The sequence below is a fragment of the Rutilus rutilus genome (genome assembly GCF_951802725.1).
Source record: "Rutilus rutilus genome assembly, chromosome: 20".
NCBI lineage: Eukaryota > Metazoa > Chordata > Actinopteri > Cypriniformes > Leuciscidae > Rutilus > Rutilus rutilus.
Window position 1 is genome coordinate 1,645,001 of NC_140225.1, and position 27,500 is coordinate 1,672,500.

The window sequence follows — 27,500 nt, forward strand, 5'->3', positions numbered from 1 at the left end:
TGAGTGTGTGTGAGTGAGTGAGTGAGTGTGTGTGTGTGTGTGTGTGTGTGTGTGTAAAGCGCAACGAGACTAAATGGCGCACATGAATGTTATTATTGATGCAGGATAATGCGCTATTTGTGTAAATCATATTGTGCATTATAATATCCTCTGATCAAATACAGATAATATTTTCCGAGGACAGTTATATCACAAACAGAATAATCTAAGGAATAAAGGCATTAAACTGCTGCTAAGCAATATTACAGAGTTTATTTCTTCCCTCGAGTAAATAAAGCACGCAGTTAAATGAGATTTAAAACTAACCTGAACACACTACTGTATATTGATTTTGTTGTTAACGGTATTAAGAACCATGAATGTCTTTAGAGACTCTTATCATGGCCAGCAGACGTATTTAAGCGCTTCTCCATTAAGCTCTTCAAACATACAGTAGTTTTATTATTATCTAAAGATCCTCAAGGTCTTTTTGAGCTTGAAATAAACTCCACTATTGGATGCCATGAGACATCCGGACACAGAGGGAATGAATAAATGATTTTTAAAGTATTCTGTTTTTCTAATGAGATGCACAATCAAGGTTTTAAATGAACACCCGCCAAATGTGGGTAAAAATCAACTGTGGTGAGTATCGCTGTCAAATCACAAGCCAGTTTGGCGTTTTACTTATTATGTTTACTCACTTTGATGGGGAAGTTCGTGTAAGACAAATATGCACAGATTTAGCGCTAATACTGATCATCATGATATATTAAATAAAGTGTATTACACAGAATCTGCTCATATCTGGCTTACTTGAACACACACATCACTACGCAACAAATAACGGTGCGCTTGTTCATTTGCACTGAAGCAATAGCGAAGATTAAGAAGCATTTGCTTAACAGAAAAGACATTGCTATTTTCAAATATTCAACTTTTTTTTATTTTTGTTCTTTTTACTGTATTGATCTGTACTAGGGCTGTCACTTTTGTGAAAAAATCCTGTTCGATTTTTGAGACATAAGTGTTCATTGAATCGATTGTAAAATCGATTTTCCACGTCTAAAGACGTTTCCATTTTAAACGCCAAATATGGTCAAATCCACGGACGACTAACAGGCATGAGGACGAACGTAAAGAGGGCGCGCTGCGTTTGAGACGCGCAAGTCAGCAATATTCCTGATGATTTATTGGCGTGAAGTTTCGTGCACAATGACAAACAGGAGTGCAACATTCTGGAAAAACAATAAGCAGAGTGGACTACCATAACATCACTGCAGTCTTCAACATGGCTGAGTTTACCATTAGAAATGTCAAACAAATTTCACCTTCGTAGGCGATTGTAGTCCGAATCTGTGTCTGTATGCATGAGACTGTCTGAATACCGGCACAATTCACATTTTTGTAGTAAAAAGAGAAACATTATGCAGAAGTATAATCTGCTGTTATGTGTGTGTGTCAGAGCCTGCAGTCGCTGTGTGATGCGCGTTCGCTGCGAGCGTATCATGACGAGCTGGACGCGCTCCGAGAGAAGGCCATTAAAATCGATTCCCAATTTTCGTTTTCGAAACTTGTGTTGGTTGGTCCGATCGATTGTGCAATCGATTTTCACACGTAAAAAGACAGCCCTAATCTGTACACCTAAAATACATTTTTGGTGAAAAGGATGGGGATGAAAGAGGAAGGGATATATATATATATATATATATATATATATATATATATATATATATATATATATATATATATATATATAGAGTGACCTTTTATTGTGGCCAGCCTAAGGCACACCTGTGCAATAATCATGCTGTCTAATCAGCATCTTGATATGACACACCTGTGAGGTGGACGGATTATCTCGGCAAAGGAGAAGTGCTCACTAACACAGATTTGGACAGATTTGTGAACAATATTTGAGAGAAATAGGCCTTTTGTGTACATAGAAAAAGTCTAAGATATTTGAGTTCTGCTCATTAAAAATGGGGGCAAAAAGTGTTGCGTATATATATATATATATATATATACATACACACTGTATATATCATAAAATTTTGGATTTAACAAGCTGTGACATAGTTAACCTGGTTAATATATATATATATTTTTTTTGGCTAGTAGAAGTTCTGAATGGCCGGTAACTTAAAGATTCAGTAGCCAAATTGGCCGGTGAGTGAAAATGTTAATTTCAAACCCTGGGTTGTGATAATGATAAGCCTCAGAAACTAACGTCCTCTCGTTCTCCATCTTCATCACAGTGACGCTGCGCTGATCCTACACACGCCGTGGGTGCTGATGCATCATGGGATAGCAAACCCCAGGAGCGGCGAGTGGGAGACTGTAATTACAGCTGATGGGTCGAGCGTCCACGTGGACCTGAAGCTCAAGGTCAGGGTTCGTCTATAAACAGCTCGAGTCAAACTGTATCTGTCTCTGGACGCCCCTCAAGTCTTTCCTCTGTGCTTGTGGGACGTTCAGGGACAGAAACACAATAGATACTATAAGTATATATTTGGCTTAAATGTAAGATTTATGTACTCGAATTGCATATAAAATGTTCATGCATTTTAACAAACGGTAACACTTTTCAATAAGGTTCATTAGTTAAAGCGATTGTTCACCCAAAAATTAAGACAAATGACGATATTTTTAATGAAATCTAAGAGATTTCTGTCCTCCCATTGAAAGTCTGTTCACCCAAAACACTTCAAAACGTTCGTAAAAAGATAAATCCATTTGAATTTGACTGGTTTAATCCAAGCCTTCTGAAGAGACACGATCACTTTATGTAATGAACAGATTTCAGTTAGGCTTTTATTCACATATAAGTACGTAGAGCACTCTAATTTGGTAAACGAAAGCTCAAGCACACTCTCTTAATGCACTAGAACCACTGAGGTTAATTTAGTCCACATTTAGTCCAATCAGAGCTCTTACACTCTAAAAAATGCTGGGTTGTTTCAACCCAAATTTGGGTCAAATATGGACAGACCCAGCCGTTGGGTTACATTTTTTAATTACCTTTTTAACCCAATGTTGTTGTTTTTTCATATTTGACTCAAAATTGGGTTAAAAGAGTCCAGCATTTTTTTTATACACTCTAAAAAAAATGCTGGGTTGTTTTAACCCAATTTTGGGTTTAATTTAGTTAACTGAGTGGTGCTCGTACCGTGGAGCCGGTCCATCCCAGCAGGGCGTAGGCGTAGCGCTCGAGCGGAGGAGCCACCAGATCCACACGCACCGCTTTCCAGTCCCGACTCGCCTCTCGCTCACAGCTCTCCTGCTCTCTCTTCAGCTTCAGTATCAGGAAACACTTGCTGAAATGATCCATGGCCTCAAAGCGATGGGTCGGCAGCTGGCTCAGGTCAAAGGTCGAGTCCTGGAAGTCTGAGTACAGCAGGATGTTCTGAAAAACATGTTTATTTTATAGCTATTTGTTTTGTTTTTAGAATACGAGCATATGTGGTTGTTTGTCACTGGTTATTTTTTAAATAGAACAGTTAATTTTAACTGTTAAAGACTGGAAAAAAGCATATTGCTAACATCAATTAGCCTGACGCTAACATGTTTAGCACATTGTTAGCATTAATTAACATGTTGCTAGCATTTTTTATCATGTTGCTAGCATGTTTTAACACATTGCTAGCATGAATTAGCATGTTGTTAGCATTTTTTATCATGTTGCTATCATGATTTAACATTTTTCTAGTTTTAATTAACAAGTTGCTAGTATGATTTACCATATTTGCTGACATAAACATTAGCATGTTACTAGCATGTTTTGCTAGTACATGTTTTACCACATTGTTAACATGATTTATCACTTTGCTAACATTAATTAGCATATCTTACATGAATTATGTTGCTATCATGATTTAACACATTGTTAACATTAAGTACTAGCATGTTGCTAGCATGAATTATGTTTGCTAGCATTATTCAGCATGTTGCCAGCATGTTTTAACATGTTGCTAGCATTATTCAGCATGTTGCTAGCATGTTTTAACATGTTGCTAGCACTATTTAGCATGTTGCTAGCATGTTTTAGCACATTGCTAACATTAGTTTCAATAAAAAATCTTAACAACCTCAAAATCTTTTAAACGGTTTTAAAGCAGTGTATTTCACATTAATCACACTGAAATAAAGTCTGCTCGGATAGTCAGGCACTCGTGACAAACATCCACAGATGAAAAGTAAACAGTCGTCACACTCTTCCTGCATTAACTTTCCACACACCACCACATAAATATTTTTCTGCATACTTTTTCAATTCGTCTTTGTTTTTCGCTCTTGCTCCATGTTATTTTTTTAGTTTGCTGCACAAACCTAAAGCCATCAGCCTCAGATGTAATTCGCACCTTAAATAAGAGTTTACTTGATTTAACAAATGATTGAGTGTCGGACAGAAAGAAGTCTATTTGCAAACACGCAAGACAAGCTCCTTGAGAGCGCCGCTAAATAAACTGAACAAAGACGTGTGATTGGATAAGTCATTGTGAAGTCTGCTAATAGTCGACCCATTGAGCGACTCACTGAAGCAAAGACGCAAACATGAACCGCTTCCAATTCCGCTACAGAATAGAGAACCTGAAATACGGTTCCTGTTCAATTATGAGGCTGGATCTCGTATCAGCGGGACGCCTTTCTCCGTCTGCGCTAAACGCTTCCACTCCACGAGAAATGAAATCGATTCAGGACTATTCCTCCGTACAGTCAATAAATAAAGAGCAGAGGAGGTTTAATAAAAACATAAAAAGAAGGAAAAACAATGTATGGATGGAGGGACAAGGATGGAAAAAATGGAAGAAATGTTACTTTAGTATCATTGAGATTCTATTTTTTTTATATTTATAAATTATTATATAAATTACATTTATTTATATTTATTAAAATTATTAAATGGATGCCTTATTGGGACATTAAAGTCCTCCCAACTATTTATTTTTATTAAATGTATTAATATTAAATTATTATATTTATGAATTATAAAATTATTATATACAGTAAATTAAATTTATTTATATTTATTACAATTATTAAATGGATGCCTTATTGGGACATTAAAGCCCTCCTTACTGATAAACACTTCATTATTAAACACACGTTAGGCACTTTATTCCACTTTTCAAATATTTTCTTCATTTTTATTGATAATAAATGCCTTTCCGATCTGATGTGTGATTGGGCAAAAGGCGGATTCGAACCCCTACACCATTGCTACTGTGTTTTACTATCTACATGAATTAATAGCATGTTGCTAACATGAATTAGCATTTTGCTAACATGAATTAGCATTTTGCTAACATGAATTAGCATTTTGCTAACATGAATTAGCATTTTGCTAACATGAATTAGCATGTTGCTAACAAAAATATGCATTTAGTGTAAATAAATGTGCACTTAGTGACACTGTATTCAAATCACTATATATTGAAGTGTGAACAGTAGAACTAGACGTTGTTATTGTTTAAAATCATTTTCGGTAACTGAAATAAAATAACATAAATATGAGGTGTAAAACTTAAACTTGTCTTGGCAACTGACTAAAAAAGTAGAAATACTAAAAATTACTAAAAATAAAACAGAAAATACAAAAATAAAAGCCAATTCAACATATTAATAAATATTACAATACTATAGATAATACTAAAATAACGCTCAGTAATAATATCTCCTTAGGGAAAGGGAATAAAATAAGACAGACAGAGATAAAGAGAAAATAATGCTAATGAGCAAATGAAGAGAGTTTGTATAATGTGAATAGGGTAAATCTGAAGTGTCTCAGCTGAAGGAAATAATCCATTATTTATCGGCTTTAATATATCAGCCAAATTTTCTTATCAGGCCGATAACGATAACATTAAAAACGAACATATATCGACCAATACCGATATGGTGGCCGATATATCGTGCATCCCTACAATACTATAAAATAACACTCAGTAGCCGCGTTTCCATTACCCTTCAAATTGTGCAAATTGAAATTGCGAATTGAAAATACGCCCAATGGAAACACCTCAATTTTGCAAAAACTCCCATTTATGGCAAAAAAGTTTTTCCGCTCGCATGAGGACGTTTTTCAGGCAATTCGAAAAATAAATATTTTCGCAAAACTGCAATGGGAACAGTTTTTGCGCATTTACAGGTCAGCTGACATAGATGACGCGGTGTGTTTGGACAGAATACGAGACAGAGCTCTTTATTAAACTCATAAAAGGCAAAAGAATTACCGGAATTATGGATTCTAAACCTCAAATAAATGCCACAATCAAGACCTCAAAGCAGAAATGAGGGAGAAACACCCAGAAACACCTCATATACACCGCTCACGAGTATAATAAGGGTCGTTCCTCACCATTAATGCTTGGAAAACACACATACATCTCCTTCCATTAATAATAATGGCTAGTGCAGTGGCTGGGATATAGTACATAAACCTACCAACGTCCGTTGCCGTTGTTTTTGGAATGATTTTACTGATCGCGAGAGAAAAAAATGAATTATGAATTAGTCGCATAAGATCGGTCAATGATCGCTGTCATTTCGCAATAGTTTTTTGAAAACTTTTTTTTTTTTTTTATATAAAAAAAATCGCAAATCTGTAATGGAAACGCGCCTACTAATAGTGATATCGCCTTAGGCGGGGAAAGGAAGAAAATAAGACAGACAGGGATAAAGAGAAAATAATGCTAATGAGCTAGTGAAGAGAGTTTGTATAAGTGCGGTGATAAACCGAGGAGAGAAATAAACCGAGGAGAGAAATAAACCGAGGAGAGAGATAAACCGAGGAGAGAAATAAACCGAGGAGAGAAATAAACCGAGGAGAGAGATAAACCGAGCAGAGAAGGGAAGGGCCTGAGAACTGATTTCCGCCGGTTACGAGCCGCTGTGATTATCCAGCGCCTGATGGGGGCAGAACTAAGACCATTTACATTACAAATTGTCAGTTTAATTGCAGCAGCCTTAATAATTGTTGCACTACTGTATCCCTCTCACAGAGCATAAATCTGAAGCGCTCGTGTTAAAGAGCAATAACTGCCGGAGGGTTGGAGCTCCTGCCGCCTCTCCATCCGTTAAACCCACAGACGCTCAGTCTAATTGTGCAAACCTCGAGTAAAAATAACCTTGTGTTAAACGCCGGCGCGTCCGACACCCCAATGCTTTAGCAGGGAATGTGAGACTTCCATGATCGCTCACAGGTTGCTCTTAAACAGCTCGGGAGACGTAATTATATTCCACTTAATAATCACGTTTATCTCAGATGCTCCTACTAAAGTTCCTGTGAAGGTTTAAAGTCCCCCTGTAGTTAATAAATGTATCCTTTAAAACTCACCAAAATGACAGTTAAATGATTTTTCCCTGAAAAAAACAAATTCTTCATGCCTTAAAATAGCTTGAATATACCTTTCCTCATTTAGTATGCGCGGTTCTATGAATATGCAAATGAGCCCCGCCTCCACTCACTCACTCAGCTCAGAGATCCACTGGTTGACGATCACACGTTGATCTGATTGGTTACAAGGTAGTTTGTGACGTCAGAAACACCAGCGATTTCAAAGCGTGTGTTTGAGACTGTCTTTGGTTCACTGCAGTTTTAAGGAGGAAATACTCAGCAATGGTGTCGACTTATGAATTTACACATGGTTTGTCTTAAAGCACATTAAAAACACCACATAGACACATAAACAACATTAAAAGCTGGATTTTCACCACAGGGGGACTTTAAACATTTTTAATATGCTAATTTTATTTTATTTTTCATTTTTGTAAAGGGACTGCAGGGGGTTTGGGAGTTGATGAAAAGCTAATAAATTAAAATCATAAAAATATCACTTAAAATGATGAAATGATGCTCCGATCAGGATTTTTTGGGGCCGATCACAGATCACTGGAAGCAGTATCAGCCGAAACTCACCAAAATACATAATAATACATAATAAAAAGAAAGCTATAGCGAGGAATATAATTCCTGTGAAACAAATAGGCCTAAGTGTTCACTGCATAAATTAAATATAGATTAATCCTACTAAATTTACTAAAAAGCAGTGAGTAATTTTCTCTGTCTTTTGTTGCCTGTTTAACATTAAAGGTACACTGTGTCGTTTTTTAAGTATTTTATTAGCTAAAATCAGTGTCTTTATTCATAAATATGTCTTCATTGGTGTAAAATTACTCTGCCAATGATCTGACTTATCCTCGTAAGCGACGAAATTCTTATCTTTATTTACATTGGACGGGTAAGTCCAAGGAGGCTTCCATGTCGTTCCGCCATTTTGAAAAACTATAATAGCAGAGAGGGACAAAAAGCACTAGCCTACCTCAACGCGTTTCCGTTCAGAGCCAGCGTCACGTGACTGAAACCAGCGGGAACGGAGATCAGTGAGAGGCGCTTGTCACTGTCCCGGCAAATCTGAAAGGCACGGTACTTCATAATGCAGGATCATACTTATGCCGAGCCACAGGAGAACGAATCCTCGTCGCCAAAAAAGCAACGAAACCTCATCACCCGAAAGAAAACTCGATGAAGTGCTATTGGAAGACATGTTGTCATAGCTTCTTGGTACATAACGGCTACCGTAGTTGCAACACGCATTTGAAAAAGCGAGGCGCTAGAGAGCACTATTCGTTTGAATGCAAAATACAATTTCACTGCTAGATGGGAGAAATTCCTACACAGTGTGTGTTTAATGACACAGACGGCAGCAGGTTTATTAGGCTGCTGTCACTTTAAGAGCTAATGCACTGATCTAATATACAGATACACATGCGATTTATTTCCCAACTGTTTATGTTCACTTAAGACATAACTGACTGTGTTTAAGTGAATGCTCACCAAACTGGGCATTTTTACATATTTCTGTGTATTTGACCATTTGAAAAAGTATAATTAATGCAATTTTAATAACTCTTTTAGTTCTCGATCACGTCCTGCAGTTTAGGTCAAATAGGCTCAGCAGACAAAATAAGGTTGGAAATCCCCTTTAAGAGTATAAAGCGATAAAACAAACAGATCATTTAACCTAGCATTGGCTCTTTGACAGCTTGCTTTTGTTTCTCTTTTCTAAGTTGTCTGCAAAGTGCATAAATGTGAAAGTAAATATTGGGATCTCTGACTTCTGAGGACTTCGGTATCAAATCTGACTGCATCCAAACGTTCATGACTATCTGTCCTGGACAGTGTGTGAGATTAGGATTAGTGCATCTCACATCATTGGAAAAGGCCCAGATGGTGGACTGTGTCCTGTGGATCTGTGCATGCTTTTGGAGATTTATTTGCCCTCAAGTTCTTATGCAATGCAACTTTTTGACTTTTCAGTTGGCAGTGAATGAGACTGAAACTGCTGCACCGTCAAGCACAGCAAAGATGAAGCAAAGATTCATTATTAACATAATGAATTTGGCTTTATGTTAACACTTACAAATGCTTTCACACTGAATCTTTACATTTTACAACTTGAATGTATGCATTTAACAAAATATCCAAAGCGACAATAGAGGAACATAAGCCATTCGTCACAGAGACAACAATACTCATAGTGTACAATGCCTTTCATCTAAATCGACTTACAAATGAGGAATAAAACACGTGATTAATCTTATAATATCTAGAAATCATTCAAGAGAATTTGCAATATATATATATATATATATATATATACAAAAAAACCTCAGTATTTTTATCTTGGTTTCCAACACAAATATCTAAACATTCTTTAATCAAGACACATTTACTGGAGAAGCAAAATTATGATATTAAGTCTAGCTCTTTAAGTTAAGTTAAATAAGATATTTCTTCTTGTTTCACACATAAACTCACTTCATTTTGATCCATTTTTCAGAAAGCAAGACTTAATATCTCCAGTAAATGTATCTTGATTTAAGAATGTTTAGATATTTGTGCTGGAAAACCAGACAGAAACTATGAGGAAGAACCTCATTTTATTGAAGTGTATCTTTTGCAATTAACGTAAAATATAAAACTCTTAACATATAGTCATCGATTATAAGTTTAAAAAAAAAAAAGTCTGCTTTTTAATCAAATGTTGCAAAGCTTTATGGGATTAGTAGTTCACTCACTTGTATCTTCTTTTTTAGATTCCATTTATGTTTCCGCTTTAAATCAAGTTTGAAATGTTGTGATTCATCTCAGACAACCAACAACACTTTAGCCAAAGAATCTGTCACTGTGAGTCTACCGTAAAATAATGTGCTTTATGTATATTCTCTAAGCGCATATAAGCATGCAAACTAGCATATTTGCAACATTATTTAACACATAAAAGCATGTCTTCAAACACTCTGGCCTGATATGACTGTGTCTTGCACATTGTCAGTATCAGGTGCAGAACTTTCCTCTTCCTTTGGTGCTCTTATGTGTTTGTGTTCTCACAGCCGTTTACTAAATCTGTCCCTTAGACTCATACGTACGATTCACACATACACACACGAGTCTCAGGGAATGAACAGGCTTCGTGAAGGTTCACACAGAATTCCCTGGACTTGTGAACGAGGAGTTTTCATGCACATTACAGGGAACATTTCCCTACTCAGAGATAAAGCTACGAACCGTGGCGCTCTGCATCATGACACATACGAGACATTATTTCATCAGAAAACATCTCAACAGTCTTTCATGCCTTGCATTCGTCTGATTAAAACTGAATTTAGTTTTTTATTTAGATCAGTGTTCTCTTGCTAATATAATTCAGCCAATGCTGTCTGATTTAATGAAATGCTGTAATTACTTTATAAACACAGTTTGAAGCTTTTCAATGGTTTCAACCAGGATGGATGGATGGATGGATGTATGGATGTATGGATGTGTGGATGTATGGATGTGTGGATGTATGGATGTGTGGATGTATGGATGTGTGGATGTATGGATGTGTGGATGTATGGATGTGTGGATGGATGGATGTATGGATGTGTGGATGTATGGATGTGTGGATGTATGGATGGATGTATGGATGTGTGGATGTATGGATGTGTGGATGTATGGATGTATGGATGTGTGGATGTATGGATGTGTGGATGTATGGATGTGTGGATGTATGGATGTGTGGATGGATGGATGTATGGATGTATGGATGTATGGATGTGTGGATGTATGGATGTGTGGATGGATGGATGGATGGATGGATGTATGGATGTGTGGATGTATGGATGTGTGGATGGATGGATGGATGGATGGATGGATGGATGGATGGATGGATGGATGGATGTATGGATGTGTGGATGGATGGATGTATGGATGGATATATGGATGGATGTATGGATGTGTGGATGGATGGATGTGTGGATGGATGGATGTATGGATGTATGGATGTGTGGATGTATGGATGTGTGGATGGATGGATGGATGGATGGATGGATGGATGGATGGATGGATGGATGGATGTATGGATGTGTGGATGGATGGATGGATGGATGGATGGATGGATGGATGGATGGATGGATGGATGGATGGATGGATGGATGTGTGGATGTGTGGATGTGTGGATGTATGGATGGATGGATGGATGGATGGATGGATGGATGGATGGATGGATGGATGGATGGATGTGTGGATGTATGGATGTATGGATGTGTGGATGTATGGATGGATGGATGGATGGATGGATGGATGGATGGATGGATGGATGGATGTATGGATGTGTGGATGGATGGATGTATGGATGTATGGATGGATATATGGATGGATGTATGGATGTGTGGATGGATGGATGTGTGGATGGATGGATGTATGGATGTATGGATGTATGGATGTGTGGATGTATGGATGGATGTATGGATGTATGGATGTATGGATGTGTGGATGTATGGATGTGTGGATGGATGGATGTGTGGATGGATGGATGGATGGATGGATGGATGGATGGATGGATGGATGTGTGGATGTATGGATGTATGGATGTGTGGATGTATGTATGGATGGATGGATGGATGGATGGATGGATGGATGGATGGATGGATGGATGGATGATACGTATATTCCGGGGAAGGTATTAGTTCATTTAAATACTTTCTCAGCATATCATTTCTGGTGTTAAGATAAAAAACAAATTTCTATTAAAATATTATCTATGCTGACAGCCACAAAACCAGCTATATAATTAAAATCAAAACACACACACACACACGTCTGGTTCGCTATCTTTGTGGGGCCTCTCCATAAATGTAATAGTTTTTATACTGTCCAAACTGTATATTCTGTCTCCTTACACAAACGCTAAACCTGCCCACCACACAAACTGATTTAGGGATTGAAATAAATGAAGAGAAATGGACTTTGCTGATAAAAAACACACTCAAGATTTTGAGGTGTAACTCTGACCGAGAAACACAATTTAAAATATTACACAGACTCCACTTTACACCTTTGTTAAGAGGCAAGCTGGGCCTTAGTTCACCATACTGCTGTAAATGCAATATTGAAATGGGCACTTTATGTGGCAAGAAAGACTATTTTGAAATTTTGGATTTCCAGTGACTGTCCTACAATTGAGGACTGGTACACAGAGGTCTTGAGGATACTCCCCTCTGGAGAGACTTACATATTTTCTACATGATAACAATGACGGATTTCTGGACATCTGGCGACCGGTTCTTCATAAAACTAATCTTGCATGACCACATAATTGCTTACAATGTACCTGTGATTGTGTGGATCGTTTTGAAAATGGACCTTCAATACTTCAATGGATCTAGTTGTGATGACACTTGTATGTGAGACATGAATTTTTTTTTTTTTTTTTTTTTTAATCGCTGTTGATTACTTGTTTTATTTTATTTTATTTGTTCTTTGTTAATATAAGAAAAAAGGGGGTTAAAACGTATTCTACTTGAATGTAATATGCTCTATGATCCCAAATAAAAAAAAATGAAAAAAATAAATAAAAACTGCCCACCACACACACACACACACTAAAGGCCTCATTATACTTCTGCGTCGGACCTACGCCGGAGCCTATACGCCGTAGGCAACGTGTTGGTTTTAATTTATACTTCTGTGTCGTTGTCCGCGTTGGCGCGTACCTAGGGAGCGTGTGAAACCCCGAGGGAGGGGTTCTGGCAGACCAATCACAGCGCTTGTGTCCGCGTAGAATTGACGCGATGTTACATTTTTGGAGAGGTGCACGTCAGGGTACGCCGAAGGGTACGCGCGCTACACACAGCCTACGACGTAGCTACGGCGGCAGTTCGACGCAGAAGTATAAAACAGGCTTAACCCGACCCCTAAACCTGCCGCTCACACACACACACACACACACACACACACTAACCCGACCCCTAAACCTGCCGCTCACACACACACACACACACACACACACACACTAACCCGACCCCTAAACCTGCCGCTCACACACACACACACACACACACACTAACCCGCGACCCCTAAACCTGCCCATCACACACACACACACTAACCCGACCCATAAACCTGCCCATCACACACACACACACTAACCCGACCCCTAAAGGGGGTCACACACCGGACGCGCAGCTCAGCGCCGCGCCGCGCAGCGCCACGTCTTTTAAATTCGAACACATTATTCTCTATGAGAGTACACACACCGGCGGCGCCTTTCGCCGTCTGTCCGCGGCGCCCAGCAACGGCTCAGGACCGTGTTCAAAATCCTGCCGCGCCACAGAGCGCCATTTACATAGTTTTATATTAAATTTACATTTATGTGTCTCAAATCGTAGTTAATGTATACAGACTTAACCCTGTGCTGCAATATACATTTAGTTTTATATTTATTTACAGAAATCAGAAAATTGCTGATGTTATCGGATTTTCAGGTGAGAGTTGTCCTAGACGTGGCGCGGCGCGGCGCTGAGCTGCGCGTCCGGTGTGCGGCCCCCTTAAACCTACCCATCACACACACATACACACACACACACTAACCAGACCCCTAAACCTATCCATCACACACACACACACACACACACACACACACACACACACACACACAGGCACAGGCACACACACACACACACACACACACACACACACACACATTACCCTGACCCCTAAACCTACCCATCACACACACACACACACTAACCAGACCCCTAAACCTACCCATCACACACACACAGACACACACATTACCCTGACCCCTAAACCTACCCATCACACACACACACACACACACAAACACACACACATAAACAGTGCAACCAGACGTACATATTTTTACAAACACGATCTGATGCTTCAGCAATATTTTATGCATTTGATGTTTTTTCGGTCTCTTTGAAGGCCGGGACAAACAGCTGACGCAGAGGACAACAGAAAGTGTGTCGCCATGACGACGGTTGATGTAGTGTGTGTGAGAACTCAAACTCGTTCCCCTAGAGCAGAGATTAGCTTGTGTTTGCACAGCACGTTTGAACTGCGCTTCGCTTTGATTCACCAGCTTCTGCTGAAACTCTTGAATGATCACAGTATGAAAACTGTGCAGAATTCTTCGAGGAAATTATAGATGACTGACTTCACATCTGCACGCTGTTTTAGAAACACATTTGACTGGACAGAAGTTATGCAATAGACTGACACTAGTTAAGGCCAGAAACAATCAAATGTGTATGTGTGTGTGTGTGTGTGTGGGTCCATCTGACCGCTGAAGACCCAGAGCTGAAGGTTCGATCAGCAGGGATGAAGAACCACTGACCCAGAACACTCGGCGCCGGTCCAGTAACACACACAGACCACACACTCTCAACACAGACAGACACACACACATATGAAGAACCACTGACCCAGAACACTCGGCGCCGGTCCAGTAACACACACAGACCTCAACACAGACAGACACACACACATATGAAGAACCACTGACCCAGAACACTTCAGAGGTCCAGTAACTGGTTCAGTGCCATCAGTTTCACTCTCAGTTCACCAGTAACCCTGCTCTCTGTGAGAGTCTGACCTTCTTGAGGAGCCAAAAAAAAACTGATAAATAAAAAATGATGCAGCCGTCTTTTTTCACAAGGACATATTTCATCCTCTCAGATGATTTTACTGCTCTCTCACTGCAGACTGGATGAATAAAACACTGTGATGTGATGCCATGAGCCTCGAGGGGGACGGTTAAGGTCACTCGACTTAAAATCGCCCTTCTTTACCTCCACTTAATCATCAGCTGTCTCTCTCTGTCTCTCTGTCTCGCTCTGTCTCTCTCTGTCTCTCTCTGTCTCTCTCTGTCTCTCTCTGTCTCTCTCTGTCTCTCTCTGTCTCTCTCCGTCTCTCTCCGTCACTCTCCGTCTCTCTCCGTCTCTTTCTGTCTCTCTCCGTCTCTCGCTGTTTCTCTCCGTCTCTTTCCGTCTCTTTCCGTCTCTCTCCGTCTCTTTCTGTCTCACTCGGTCTCTGTCTCTCTCTGTCTCTCTCTGTCTCACTCGGTCTCTCGCTGTCTCTCTCCGTCTCTCTCCGTCTCTCTCCGTCTCTCTCCGTCTCTTTCCGTCTCTCTCCGTCTCTCTCCGTCTCTTTCTGTCTCTCTCCGTCTCTCTCCGTCCTCTCTCCGTCTCTCTCCGTCTCTTTCTGTCTCTCTCCGTCTCTCTCCGTCTCTCTCCGTCCTCTCTCCGTCTCTCTCCGTCTCTCTCCGTCTCTTTCTGTCTCTCTCCGTCTCTCTCTGTCTCTCTCCGTCTCTCTCCGTCTCTTTCTGTCTCTCTCCGTCTCTCGCTGTTTCTCTCCGTCTCTTTCCATCTCTTTCCGTCTCTCTCCGTCTCTCTCCGTCTCTTTCTGTCTCACTCGGTCTCTGTCTCTCTCTGTCTCTCTCTGTCTCACTCGGTCTCTCACTGTCTCTCTCCGTCTCTCTCCGTCTCTCTCCGTCTCTCTCCGTCTCTCTCCGTCTCTTTCCGTCTCTCTCCGTCTCTTTCTGTCTCTCTCCGTCTCTCTCCGTCCTCTCTCCGTCTCTCTCCGTCTCTCTCCGTCTCTTTCTGTCTCTCTCCGTCTCTCTCTGTCTCTAACCGTCTCTCTCTGTATCTAACCGTCTCTCTCTGTCTCTTTCTGTCTCTCTCCATCTCTCTCTGTCTCTTTCTGTCTCTTTCTGTCTCTCTCTGTCTCTCAGTTTCTATGTGAATATACAGTAAAGTGTAATTTATTCCTGTGATCAAAGCTGAATTTTCAGCATCATTACTCCAGTCTTCAGTGTCACATGATCCTTCAGAAATCACTCTAATATGAGGATTTGATGCTCAAGAAACATTTATGATTATTACCAATGTTGAAAACAGTTCATATTTTTGTGGAAACCGTGACACATTTAATTTTTCAGGATTATGAATGAAATTATGAACATTTTCTTTGATGAATAGAAAGTTCAAAAGAATGAATCTTTGAAATAGAATCTTTAGTAACATTATACATGTATTTACTGTCACTTTTGATCAATTTAAAGGTGCTGTATGTAACTTTTTTTATAAAATGAATCCTTTTTTTATTGCCCGTCTGTGAAGGGGTTGTAATCACACATTACAATGATCCACTTTTCGTGTTTTGCTATTACCTCTGAAGGCCAGTATTCCTATTTTTATGTGAAGTCTCCGGGTCGGATTTTCTGCGAAATCCACCGGATGTGACGTGCATGCGCGCTCCCGAGCCTCTCCGTTTTATATATACAGTCTATTGCGACGGCACTGCAGCTAACGACATGGAGTCTGATAACACCAAAAAACGACCTGCCTCCAGCACAACACAGACTCCAACACAAACTCCAAAAAAAAAAAAAAAAGTGTATCTGCTGAAGCTCGTCAGGCCAAACGTCAATCGGATCGACTCAGGACGAAAACACGGATCAACATTGGCAGAGCGTTTGAATTATGGAGAGACCTCCGCTTTGTTTTAGGTATAAAAACAGACCCTGAGTTGGCTTTCATCCTTTTTCCATTTCCATTTTGTGCTTTAGTTGGCTCAAGTTAGACATCATTAGTTCGCCAGCTAACGCCGACCATTTGCTAACGTTATCTGATGTGAAAGACTACAGTTGTAACTTTATTGCTTTTCACGAGCACGAGCGCTGTTGTTGCAATCTGAAACATCACCGCTAGAGGCCGCTGGATCCTACATACAGCACCTTTAATGTATAAAAGTAGTAATTTCTTTTTTTAAATCTTACTGACCCCAAACTTTTAAATGATAGTCTTAGGGCCCTATTTTAAGGTCATGTCCCAACCCACTTTTCCTAGTTTAACGACGGGAAAAATGGTCGGCGCTCCCGGTGCATGGTCTAAAAGAGTCATCCCTATTCTCTTAATGAGTAATGGGTGTGTTTTTTCTCCATTCTCTTAATGAGTAATGGGTGTGTTTTGGGCTTAACGTTCGCTAAACCAATCAGAGTCTCACCTCCCATTCCCAGTTGTGCTTGCGCCATGGTGGATTCGCTGTTTACACGGTGGAATTTCGCTTCTCTAGCGAGAAAATGGATCTGCGTTGTGGACCCGCCTATACTTGCATATTACTAATGCGCTCTTTAAATAACAAAAAAATATTGTATTGTTGGAGCGTTGCTATTTTGAGAAATGAAATAGATTTCGCCATTGACCAACAAAAACCTGGTCTAAAGCGAAATCTATTTCATTCCTCAAAATAGCAACGCTCCAACAATGCGCCTGAACACACTCCTCGTTCTCAGACCAGCACACCCATGGGTGCAAATGCATTTACTATTTAAACAACATGACACAGGACGTGAAAATGAAAACTGTGTCAGGCTGAAACTAGCCAAAACACACTCGCGTCACACCTGGCGTTGCATTGCGTTGAGTGTGTGATAGGACCCTGTGTCTGTTATTTAAATGAATGTTGATAGCATGGATCAGATAATTTGGAAGATTTCTAATATCAATTGCACAATTTGAGATATTGTTGAGCTCTGAAACTAACAGAGTGATTTTAACTGCATCTTTTTTTCTGTAGAGAAACATTTCTTTAAGGACAGTGATGAGATTAAATGGTAAAGCACAAGGAATGTTGAGTCTGTTTGATTGCTCACAGGAGAAAGCGCTCAAGCTCTTACTGAGATCTCATCCGTGATGTTTCAGTGAAGCGGATCTGAACGCAGGATTGATCAGTGAGAAACGTTGCGAACGCAGAGACTAATAACAAAGGGAAGCGGATGGAAAGAAAGAAACACAAAGCGAAAGAGGAAGGCGGGCGCTGGGTTATTTTTAATCTGTGAAATGACAGAAGGGCGAGAGGCAACCCATCATCATCATCGTCGTCTCTTCCCACTCACTCACTCACTCATACATACACACACACACACACACACACACACACACACACACACACACACACACACACACTCACACTCACACTCACACTCACTCATTCACACACACAAACTCACTCACACACTCACACGCTCACTCACTCACACACACACACACACACACACACACACACTCACTCTCACAATCACACACACACTCACTCACTCACTCACTTACTCACTCTCACACACTCACACACTCACACACTCACTCTCACAATCACACACACACTCACTCACTCACACATTCACACACACACACACACACACTCACTCACTCACTCACTCACTCTCACACACACACACACACACACACACACACACACACACTCACACTCGCTCACTCACACTCAACACACACTCACTCTCACAATCACACACACACACACTCACTCACTCACTCACACATTTGCTCGCTCACTCACTCACTCACTCACACACTCACACACACACACTCACACACCCACACACACACACACACTCACTCACTCACACACTCACTCTCACATTCACTCACTCACTCACTCACTCACTCACTCACACATTCACTCACTCACTCACTCACTCACTCACTCACTCACTCACTCACTCACACATTCACTCACTCACTCACTCACCTTTCCATCCATCCACACACTTTATTCAGCAAGGATGCATTAAACTGATCAAAAGTGACACTAAAGACACTTAAAATGTTATAAAAGATTCTATTTCAAATAAATGCTGTTCTTTTGAACTTCCTATTCATCAAAAATAAAACGTATTAGTTTGTAAAAAATATGAACTGTTTTCAACATTGATGATAATCATAACATAATGATAATAATTGGTAATAACATGCTGCGGTTATTAACACAGTTCCTGAAGAGGGTCGTTCATGAAGCGGAGAGAAACTGAAAACACACTCTGTCAGTTTTCTTTGGCCTTCATAAAGACACGAGAATAAACACTCACCTCAGCAAACTAAGTTATCAATAAATCTGTCAACGTCTCGAGCTTCAGTGTCTTGAAGTCCATCATCACTTCATCACTCAGTCTCACAGAAACGCTTTACGGTTCCACTCAGCCGTGACACTCAGATCCTCCTGTCGTGTCCGAGCACAGACTGATGGACAGATCTGAATCCCATTCAAAAGGAAAGAGTGGAGGAGTATAGTACGTTCTTCTAGCCAGGGTTTGAAATTAACTTGTTCTCTCACCGGCCAATTTGGCTCCTTAATTTTAAAGTTACCGGCCATTCAGAACTTCTACTAGCCAAAAAAGAAATAAACAGGAAAAAAGAAATGAATCAGATTAACTACGTCACAGCTTATATATATATATATATATATATATATAAAAATATATTATAAATTTTGGATTTCATACATTCATTTCTTATTCAAACAAAATCCTGTCATCCAGCATCTTTCATCCTCATCACCAAAAATGTGTTTTAGGTGGACAGATCAATATAGTACAAAGAACATCAAAAATAACATTTGGATGTTGGAAAATAACAATGGGTCTCATTAACCAATATCCTCCTAAGAATTTTCTTAACTTCGTACTTAATAAACTTCCTAAGAAAAGTCTACGTCGGATTCATGACATGTTCTTAAACAACAGAATTGTTTGCACATGTGTTCTTAGGATTGATGAATCCCACGTCTTCGTAATTGAAGGAGCGTGCCAGTCCTAATTAGCATAAGGAAACACCCCGCAAATTCCCATATAAGGACATGACACTTCAGGGCCGTGTGCAAGAAAAGATGGAGGATGTCCAAAAGACGCACAGACGGCGGTGGTCCACCGATCACCAAACCAAAAAAGTGGTTTAATTCTAAAATAGAAATTCTATTGCAACAAGTAAATGCCAAACGAGGCATAATATTTGATTTAATCAGCTTAATTGCTGATGTAAATTGCAGTGTCAGGGCACTTTCTTGCACCCAGCGCAATTGACTTTGTACACTGACGCATGCATCATTCCTATTTTGCACCCGACGCACAGCGGACTTTTCCCTCCACAGACGCACATCGGTGAATTAGGGAATGAACTTGCGCTCCCGGGGGCGGTTCAGCGAAAAGAGGAGGCGTGTTCCGGCGCAAACGTTCCCTGGTGCTATTTTGCAGTTTCAGAAAACAATTCCTCCACAGACCAGGAGAAACCTCGTCTAAAGTCAGTGGCGCGTTGCGCATGTTATTCAGATGCTATTTTGAGGGCGCATGCTTGGCTGTTGACATTTTTGCAAACCATACATAATTACAAGGAACAATATTAACACACGAGGGAAATCATTGTGGTGTCCATGAAGATGTGAAAAAATAGGCATAAATCTAGCTTACACATTTACCCAGATTATTATACGCCTGTTTAACCGAAGCTAATCTGGGTGTGTTTCTCCATCCCCAATGTCACTTCTCTGTGTTTTACGGCCCTGACGAGAACGTCGGTCTCCTCGGCTGTGAACCGCTCCTGTCGTGCGTCTGGCAAATCCGCCGTTATAATAGCAATCCGCCATGGAACAAGCACGCCTGCTCTTAAAGGGAATGTGAGATGTCGCTCTGATTGGTTAATTTCACGTTACGCCCAAACCACACCTATGAGTAATGAAGCTGCTTCAGACCAACACATTTTAGATTTGCGTTGCCCCACATTTGAGATCCGCCCACAAAGTTACTTGCGTTTCGCGTTTGATACTTGCGTTTCAGATCGTTAAAATAGGGCCCATAGGGTGTTTCTTTGCATACTATGATTTTTCCAACAAATGATCAGAAATACATTACAGTCAAATACTATCATTGTAAACGACTGTAGAATAACTGTAAATAAAATGCAGCTACCGATTATTTGGAGCAAACTGTCATCACTCAAATGTGCGTAAGAGTGCTCTCGAGTGTGCGTAGATTTTGTTCTTAGCTATGAACAAATCCAAGATAAGAAAACATTAGTGAATGTCAGAATCTTCGTAAAAAGTGCGGTTTAAGAACACATTTCTTCGTAAGAACGGTTGGTGAATGAGGCCCAATGTCTTTTCTGTTAACAAAATGCTTTTTAATCTTCGCTATTGCTTCAATGCTTCAGTCTTACACGAACTTCCCCAGGAAACTCATTAAATATAATAAGTAGCACGACAAATTGGCTCGTGATTTGACAGCGTTATTTGCCACAGTTGACTTTTTTGGTGAGTGTTAATTTCAAACCCTGCTTCTAGCTATATGCATTACAGTGATTTTACCATGGTAAAGAGCTGTGGTCTGTAACAATATGAAGTAAAGTACCTAAAACCCCAATAATCGTGATGAAAATGGCTCTTCCATGGCTCTCTTCTTTGATTATTTTTTTTAAAACACGCTAAAAATCAGGGGAATTTTCACACAGAATCCTGTTTTGTCTTTCTTTACTTTCTTTAATGACCTGCCAATCTTTAGAGAATAGATGAAGTTGTTTATCCAGCGACAGCATGAACAATCCGGTCTGATTGTTTTAAGTGACCATTAAAATCCCCCGTCCCAACAACAGCGGCTCTCGTCTCCGCAGAGCAATCAAAGCCACGAGTCCCACAGCCGAAAGTCGATGAAATCACGGAGAGAGTGAGACACACTCCAGCACATCTGATGAGAAACTTTACTCAAGCTGATCGATGTGCTTACAGCAAAACACAGCAAGAAAGTGTTTACAACCAGACTGTAGATGGGCATTATGGGGCATCATCCACAAAAACACTTTCATTGCTTTTCAAATTAAAGTGCATATATATATAAAACTTCATTAAGCAAAAGTATATATTTATTTATTTATATTAAAAATCATATATATATATATGTGTGTGCGTGTATATATATATATACAGTATATATGTGCGTGTATATATATATATATATGTGTGTGTGTGTGTGTGTGTGTATGTGTGTGTGTGTGTGTGTGTGTGTGTGTGTGTGTGTATATATACAGTACATATATATATATATATTCACACACACTCACATACACATACATACATACATACATATATACATATATATACATATAAACACACACATATATATACACATACATACATACATACATACAGTGAGGAAAATAAGTATTTGAACACCCTGCTATTTTGCAAGTTCTCCCACTTAGAAATCATGGAGGGGTCTGAAATTGTCATCGTAGGTGCATGTCCACTGTGAGAGACATAATCAAAAAAAAAATCCAGAAATCACAATGTCTGATTTTTTAACTATTTATTTGTATGATACAGCTGCAAATAAGTATTTGAACACCTGAGAAAATCAATGTTAATATTTGGTACAGTAGCCTTTGTTTGCAATTACAGAGGTCAAACGTTTCCTGTAGTTTTTCACCAGGTTTGCACACACTGCAGGAGGGATTTTGGCCCACTCCTCCACACAGATCTTCTCTAGATCAGTCAGGTTTCTGGGCTGTCGCTGAGAAACACGGAGTTTGAGCTCCCTCCAAAGATCCTCTATTGGGTTTAGGTCTGGAGACTGGCTAGGCCACGCCAGAACCTTGATATGCTTCTTACAGAGCCACTCCTTGGTTATCCTGGCTGTGTGCTTCGGGTCATTGTCATGTTGGAAGACCCAGCCTCGACCCATCTTCAATGCTCTAACTGAGGGAAGGAGGTTGTTCCCCAAAATCTCGCAATACATGGCCCCGGTCATCCTCTCCTTAATACAGTGCAGTCGCCCTGTCCCATGTGCAGAAAAACACCCCCAAAGCATGATGCTACCACCCCCATGCTTCACAGTAGGGATGGTGTTCTTGGGATGGTACTCATCATTCTTCTTCCTCCAAACACGTTTAGAGGAATTATGACCAAAAAGTTATATTTTGGTCTCATCTGACCACATGACTTTCTCCCATGACTCCTCTGGATCATCCAAATGGTCATTGGCAAACTTAAGACGGGCCTTGACATGTGCTGGTTTAATCAGGGGAACCTTCCGTGCCATGCATGATTTCAAACCATGACGTCTTAGTGTATTACCAACAGTAACCTTGGAAACGGTGGTCCCAGCTCTTTTCAGGTCATTGACCAGCTCCTCCCGTGTAGTTCTGGGCTGATTTCTCACCTTTCTTAGGATCATTGAGACCCCACGAGGTGAGATCTTGCATGGAGCCCCAGTCCGAGGGAGATTGACAGTCATGTTTAGCTTCTTCCATTTTCTAATGATTGCTCCAACAGTGGACCTTTTTTCACCAAGCTGCTTGGCAATTTCCCCGTAGCCCTTTCCAGCCTTGTGGAGGTGTACAATTTTGTCTCTAGTGTCTTTGGACAGCTCTTTGGTCTTGGCCATGTTAGTAGTTGGATTCTTACTGATTGTATGGGGTGGACAGGTGTCTTTATGCAGCTAACGACCTCAAACAGGTGCATCTAATTTAGGATAATAAATGGAGTGGAGGTGGACATTTTAAAGGCAGACTAACAGGGTCAGAATTCTAGCTGATAGACAGGTGTTCAAATACTTATTTGCAGCTGTATCATACAAATAAATAGTTAAAAAATCATATATTGTGATTTCTGGATTTTTTTTTTTTTAGATTATGTCTCTCACAGTGGACATGCACCTACGATGACAATTTCAGACCCCTCCATGATTTCCAAGTGGGAGAACTTGCAAAATACTTATTTTCCTCACTGTACATATATATACATATATACACACACAGTATATATAAATTTATACAAATATAAATGTCAAAAATATATAATATTCAAGTATAACAAATAAATGAAAAATACAATAAAAATAAAATATACATTAATTGCTTAAACATTAAACATATGTATGTGTGTATGTATATATATATATATATATATATATATATATATGTGTGTGTGTGCGCGTGTGTTTATATATATATATACACACACACACATATATATGTGTGTGTGTGTGTGTGTGTTTGTGTGTGTGTGTGTGTGTATGTATGTATATATATACACACACACACACACACACACACACACATATATATATATATATATATATATATATATATATATACATATATACACATATGAAAAATACAATAAAAATAAAATATACATTAATTGCTTAAACATTAAACGTATGTATGTATGTACTGTATGTATGTATGTATGTATAAATTAATAAAAAAAAATGTAAAAAAATATACGTTCATTGTCTGTAAAATATTCAAGCAAATTTTCCAAGCAAACCCCGAGCTCATCCATTTAACGCACGGAGAAACTGATCTCAGTATTGGGGTGGTGTGGCGCAATGGATAAGACACATGCCTTTGGTGTGAGAGACCCGGGTTCGAATCCACTGTAAGACACCAATGTGTCCCTGAGCAAGACACTTAACCCCTAGTTGCTCCAGAGGCGTGCGACCTCTGACATATATAGCAATTGTAAGTCGCTTTGGATAAAAGCGTCAGCTAAATGAATAAATGTAAATGTAAATGTAGTATTGGTCCTGTACCTGTGTTTTGAATCGCTGGATCACCGCTGGCAGAACGGCGTCCTCTTGTCCGGGCTCGGGTGTTTTAATGATGAAGTCCACATCATGACCAAACTCCTTTCCCCTGCAGATTACACACACACACACACACACGTCACCATAATGACATTATACACTGAATGCATGTTCACTCTTCAACAAACGAAGATGCACATTCTGTCAGCAGGAGAGGATTTGACGGAGATCGTATGATGAGATACACAATAATCGTGTGAGTAACCGTACAGGGACATACGGTTCATTTAATGGCTTTGCCTTTTTCTATTACTCAAATAAGCCATTTGGCCCTGCGTCATTAAACTCCAGAGCGTCTCGAGTGCCGGAGCTGTCAGGACGCTTTATGAGTTTCACTGCTGTGTGGAGAGATTATGAAAATGAGTCTCCAAAACTCAAAGGCCTCGTAGGCAGCAAACTCAGGTGGGAGGAAGAGATATTCCAGGATATTTCAGGTAAAAATATATAACAACTCGTGGGGGGGGGGACATCTTTCACAAGAGTTCAGTTTTAAAAAATATATGTAATGGCTTTTCAGTTCATTTTAAAGTGTAAAAAAATCATTAAAAAAAATTTTGAAAATTGAAAAGGTAAATGAATTAAACTATTGTTTTGACCAGCGTAAATTAATGAATAATTATTAATGAGAATTACAACGTGACATTTATGAAAAATAAGCTTGTGTTTAAAAAACAAACAAAAAAACTACTAAGTCTATTATATACATGTTCATGGACAAAAAAAAAAAAAAAATTATAATAAAATAAAATAAAATATTACTTTAATGTAATATTAATTAAAATACATACATTAATTAAAATACATAAATTAAAATGAATGAATGAATGAATGAACGAACAAACAAACGAATGAACAAATTGCTTCAAATCTTTCATCATCCAATCAATCCTGATGGGTAAAAACTAGACATGTCCTAATTATTAATATTTTTTAATCTTGTGGGGTTTTAATGTGTTCACTTGTTTACATTATATAATATTACAACAATATGATACTGCAATTTTAGTGTGGAGGACCGAACTTAATAAAATCATTTTATTTTACTCAGCTAAAGTACACAGTAAGAGAATACAAGCGTTTATAAACTGCACTGTTGACTCCGAATGCTGTAGTTTCTGAAATGCACACTTGGTCTCCCTTATACAGTATATAATAAGGCATATCACATGACATATTTGCTTCGTGAATACATCAGCTGGTGCCGCATTCGAGGACCATCTGAAGCCCTAAACGCTAAACACAGTGAATGTTCACACACAAATGAGTCTGAGCACCAGAAAAGCGTGTGAATGTGGATTTTTCTGGTTTTAATGGCAGTGAGAAACACGAGCGTAGGCATAAGAGGCTCTCGAAACTCTGAGCATGCATTTCTCTTTTCTTCTGCTCGCAGACGCAGGATTAAAGTCTGCCGAGTAAACACAACTTAATATAACCTAACGCACGCCAGGCAGCTTTTAAACGCGGCTATTCATTCAGAACCAAAAGCAAAAGAACAGCAATGTTCGGCACAACTTTTTAAGAATTTATGCAGCTTGCGAATTATTTAGTGCGGGCGTCGTTTAGAAATGAGGTTTTTACTGCCGGATCCAATATTAGGTCGAGAGAAAACCGCTTGTTTTTCAAGGGTAGTCACAGATTTATGGCATGACATATAATACACAACACCTCTGCTCCAAAACCTAGTGAGCGGCCTTGCTGTCTACACAGGCAACATCATAAATGTCCAGTCCAGTCACATTTCTTTCTGTAGCGCTTTATACAATACAGATTGTTTTAAAGCAGCTTCACGGTAATGAACAGAAAAATAATGATGCAAACTTTAAAAGAGAGACATTCAATGTGTTCAGCTTGAAAAAGACATTATAGTGTCATTTTTCAGTTCCGATCAATAACTTTGCAAAGGTCATTAATTCTGAAATTTAATGCAGATATAAGCAGCTCGTCAGAAGATAATAATGTCATTTTTCCACTCAATTCAAGTTTTATTCTCATCCGATAGAGTCAGTCAAATCAATAACATTTCTGAATATTGCACAGGAGACTCGACAACTGATTTTAAAAGCATCTGATGTTTGCATGTCGCAGAGTTACTGTAATTCACACAGAAAACACACATAAACAGACTATTTTCATGCTCATAAATACGTGTTATTAAAGCATGCGTTATTGCTAGTGAATCAACACAGATGATTGCATGATTCAGAAATGTGTCGCAACGCAATTCATAATGCAAAGCAAACATTGCATTGCCGGAAAATTAAGAAATTAAAGAAATTTATACTTTTATTCAGCAAGCACGCATTAAACTGATGGCAAGGGGGCAGTAAAGACATTTATAATGTTACAAAGGATTATATTTAAAAAAAAAAAAAAGCTGTTCTTTTGAGCTTTCTAGTCATTAAAGAATCCTGAAAAATAAAATGCATCACAGTTTCCACAAAAATATGACTTTTCAACATTGATAATAATCAGAAATGTTTCTCGAGCATCAAATCATCATATTAGAGTGATTTCTGAAGGATCATGTGACACTGAAGACTGGAGTAATGATGCTGAACATTCAGCTTTGATCACAGGAATAAATTACACTTTACTGTATATTCACATAGAAAACTGATGATTTACTTTATAATAATATTCCACAATTTTTACTGTATTTTGATCAAATAAATGCAGCGTTGGTGAGCAGAAGAGACTCTTTCACAAACATTAAACACATAGCGCTGATCTCAAACAGCAGGA

The 27,500-nt window shown here is 39.2% G+C and overlaps 1 protein-coding gene across 1 annotated transcript in view; it reads right to left on the reverse strand.

Moving 5' to 3' along the window:
- dntt (deoxynucleotidyltransferase, terminal) overlaps positions 1 to 27,500 on the reverse strand; it is a 132,612-nt gene that overhangs the window by 57,482 nt on the left and 47,630 nt on the right. The window contains exons 9-10 of the mRNA XM_084391928.1: positions 24,705 to 24,807; positions 3,149 to 3,385 (exon numbers count right to left, since the gene is read on the reverse strand). Coding sequence (XP_084248054.1) covers positions 3,149 to 3,385; positions 24,705 to 24,807 — 340 coding nt within the window. The remainder of the gene's footprint in view (positions 1 to 3,148; positions 3,386 to 24,704; positions 24,808 to 27,500) is intronic.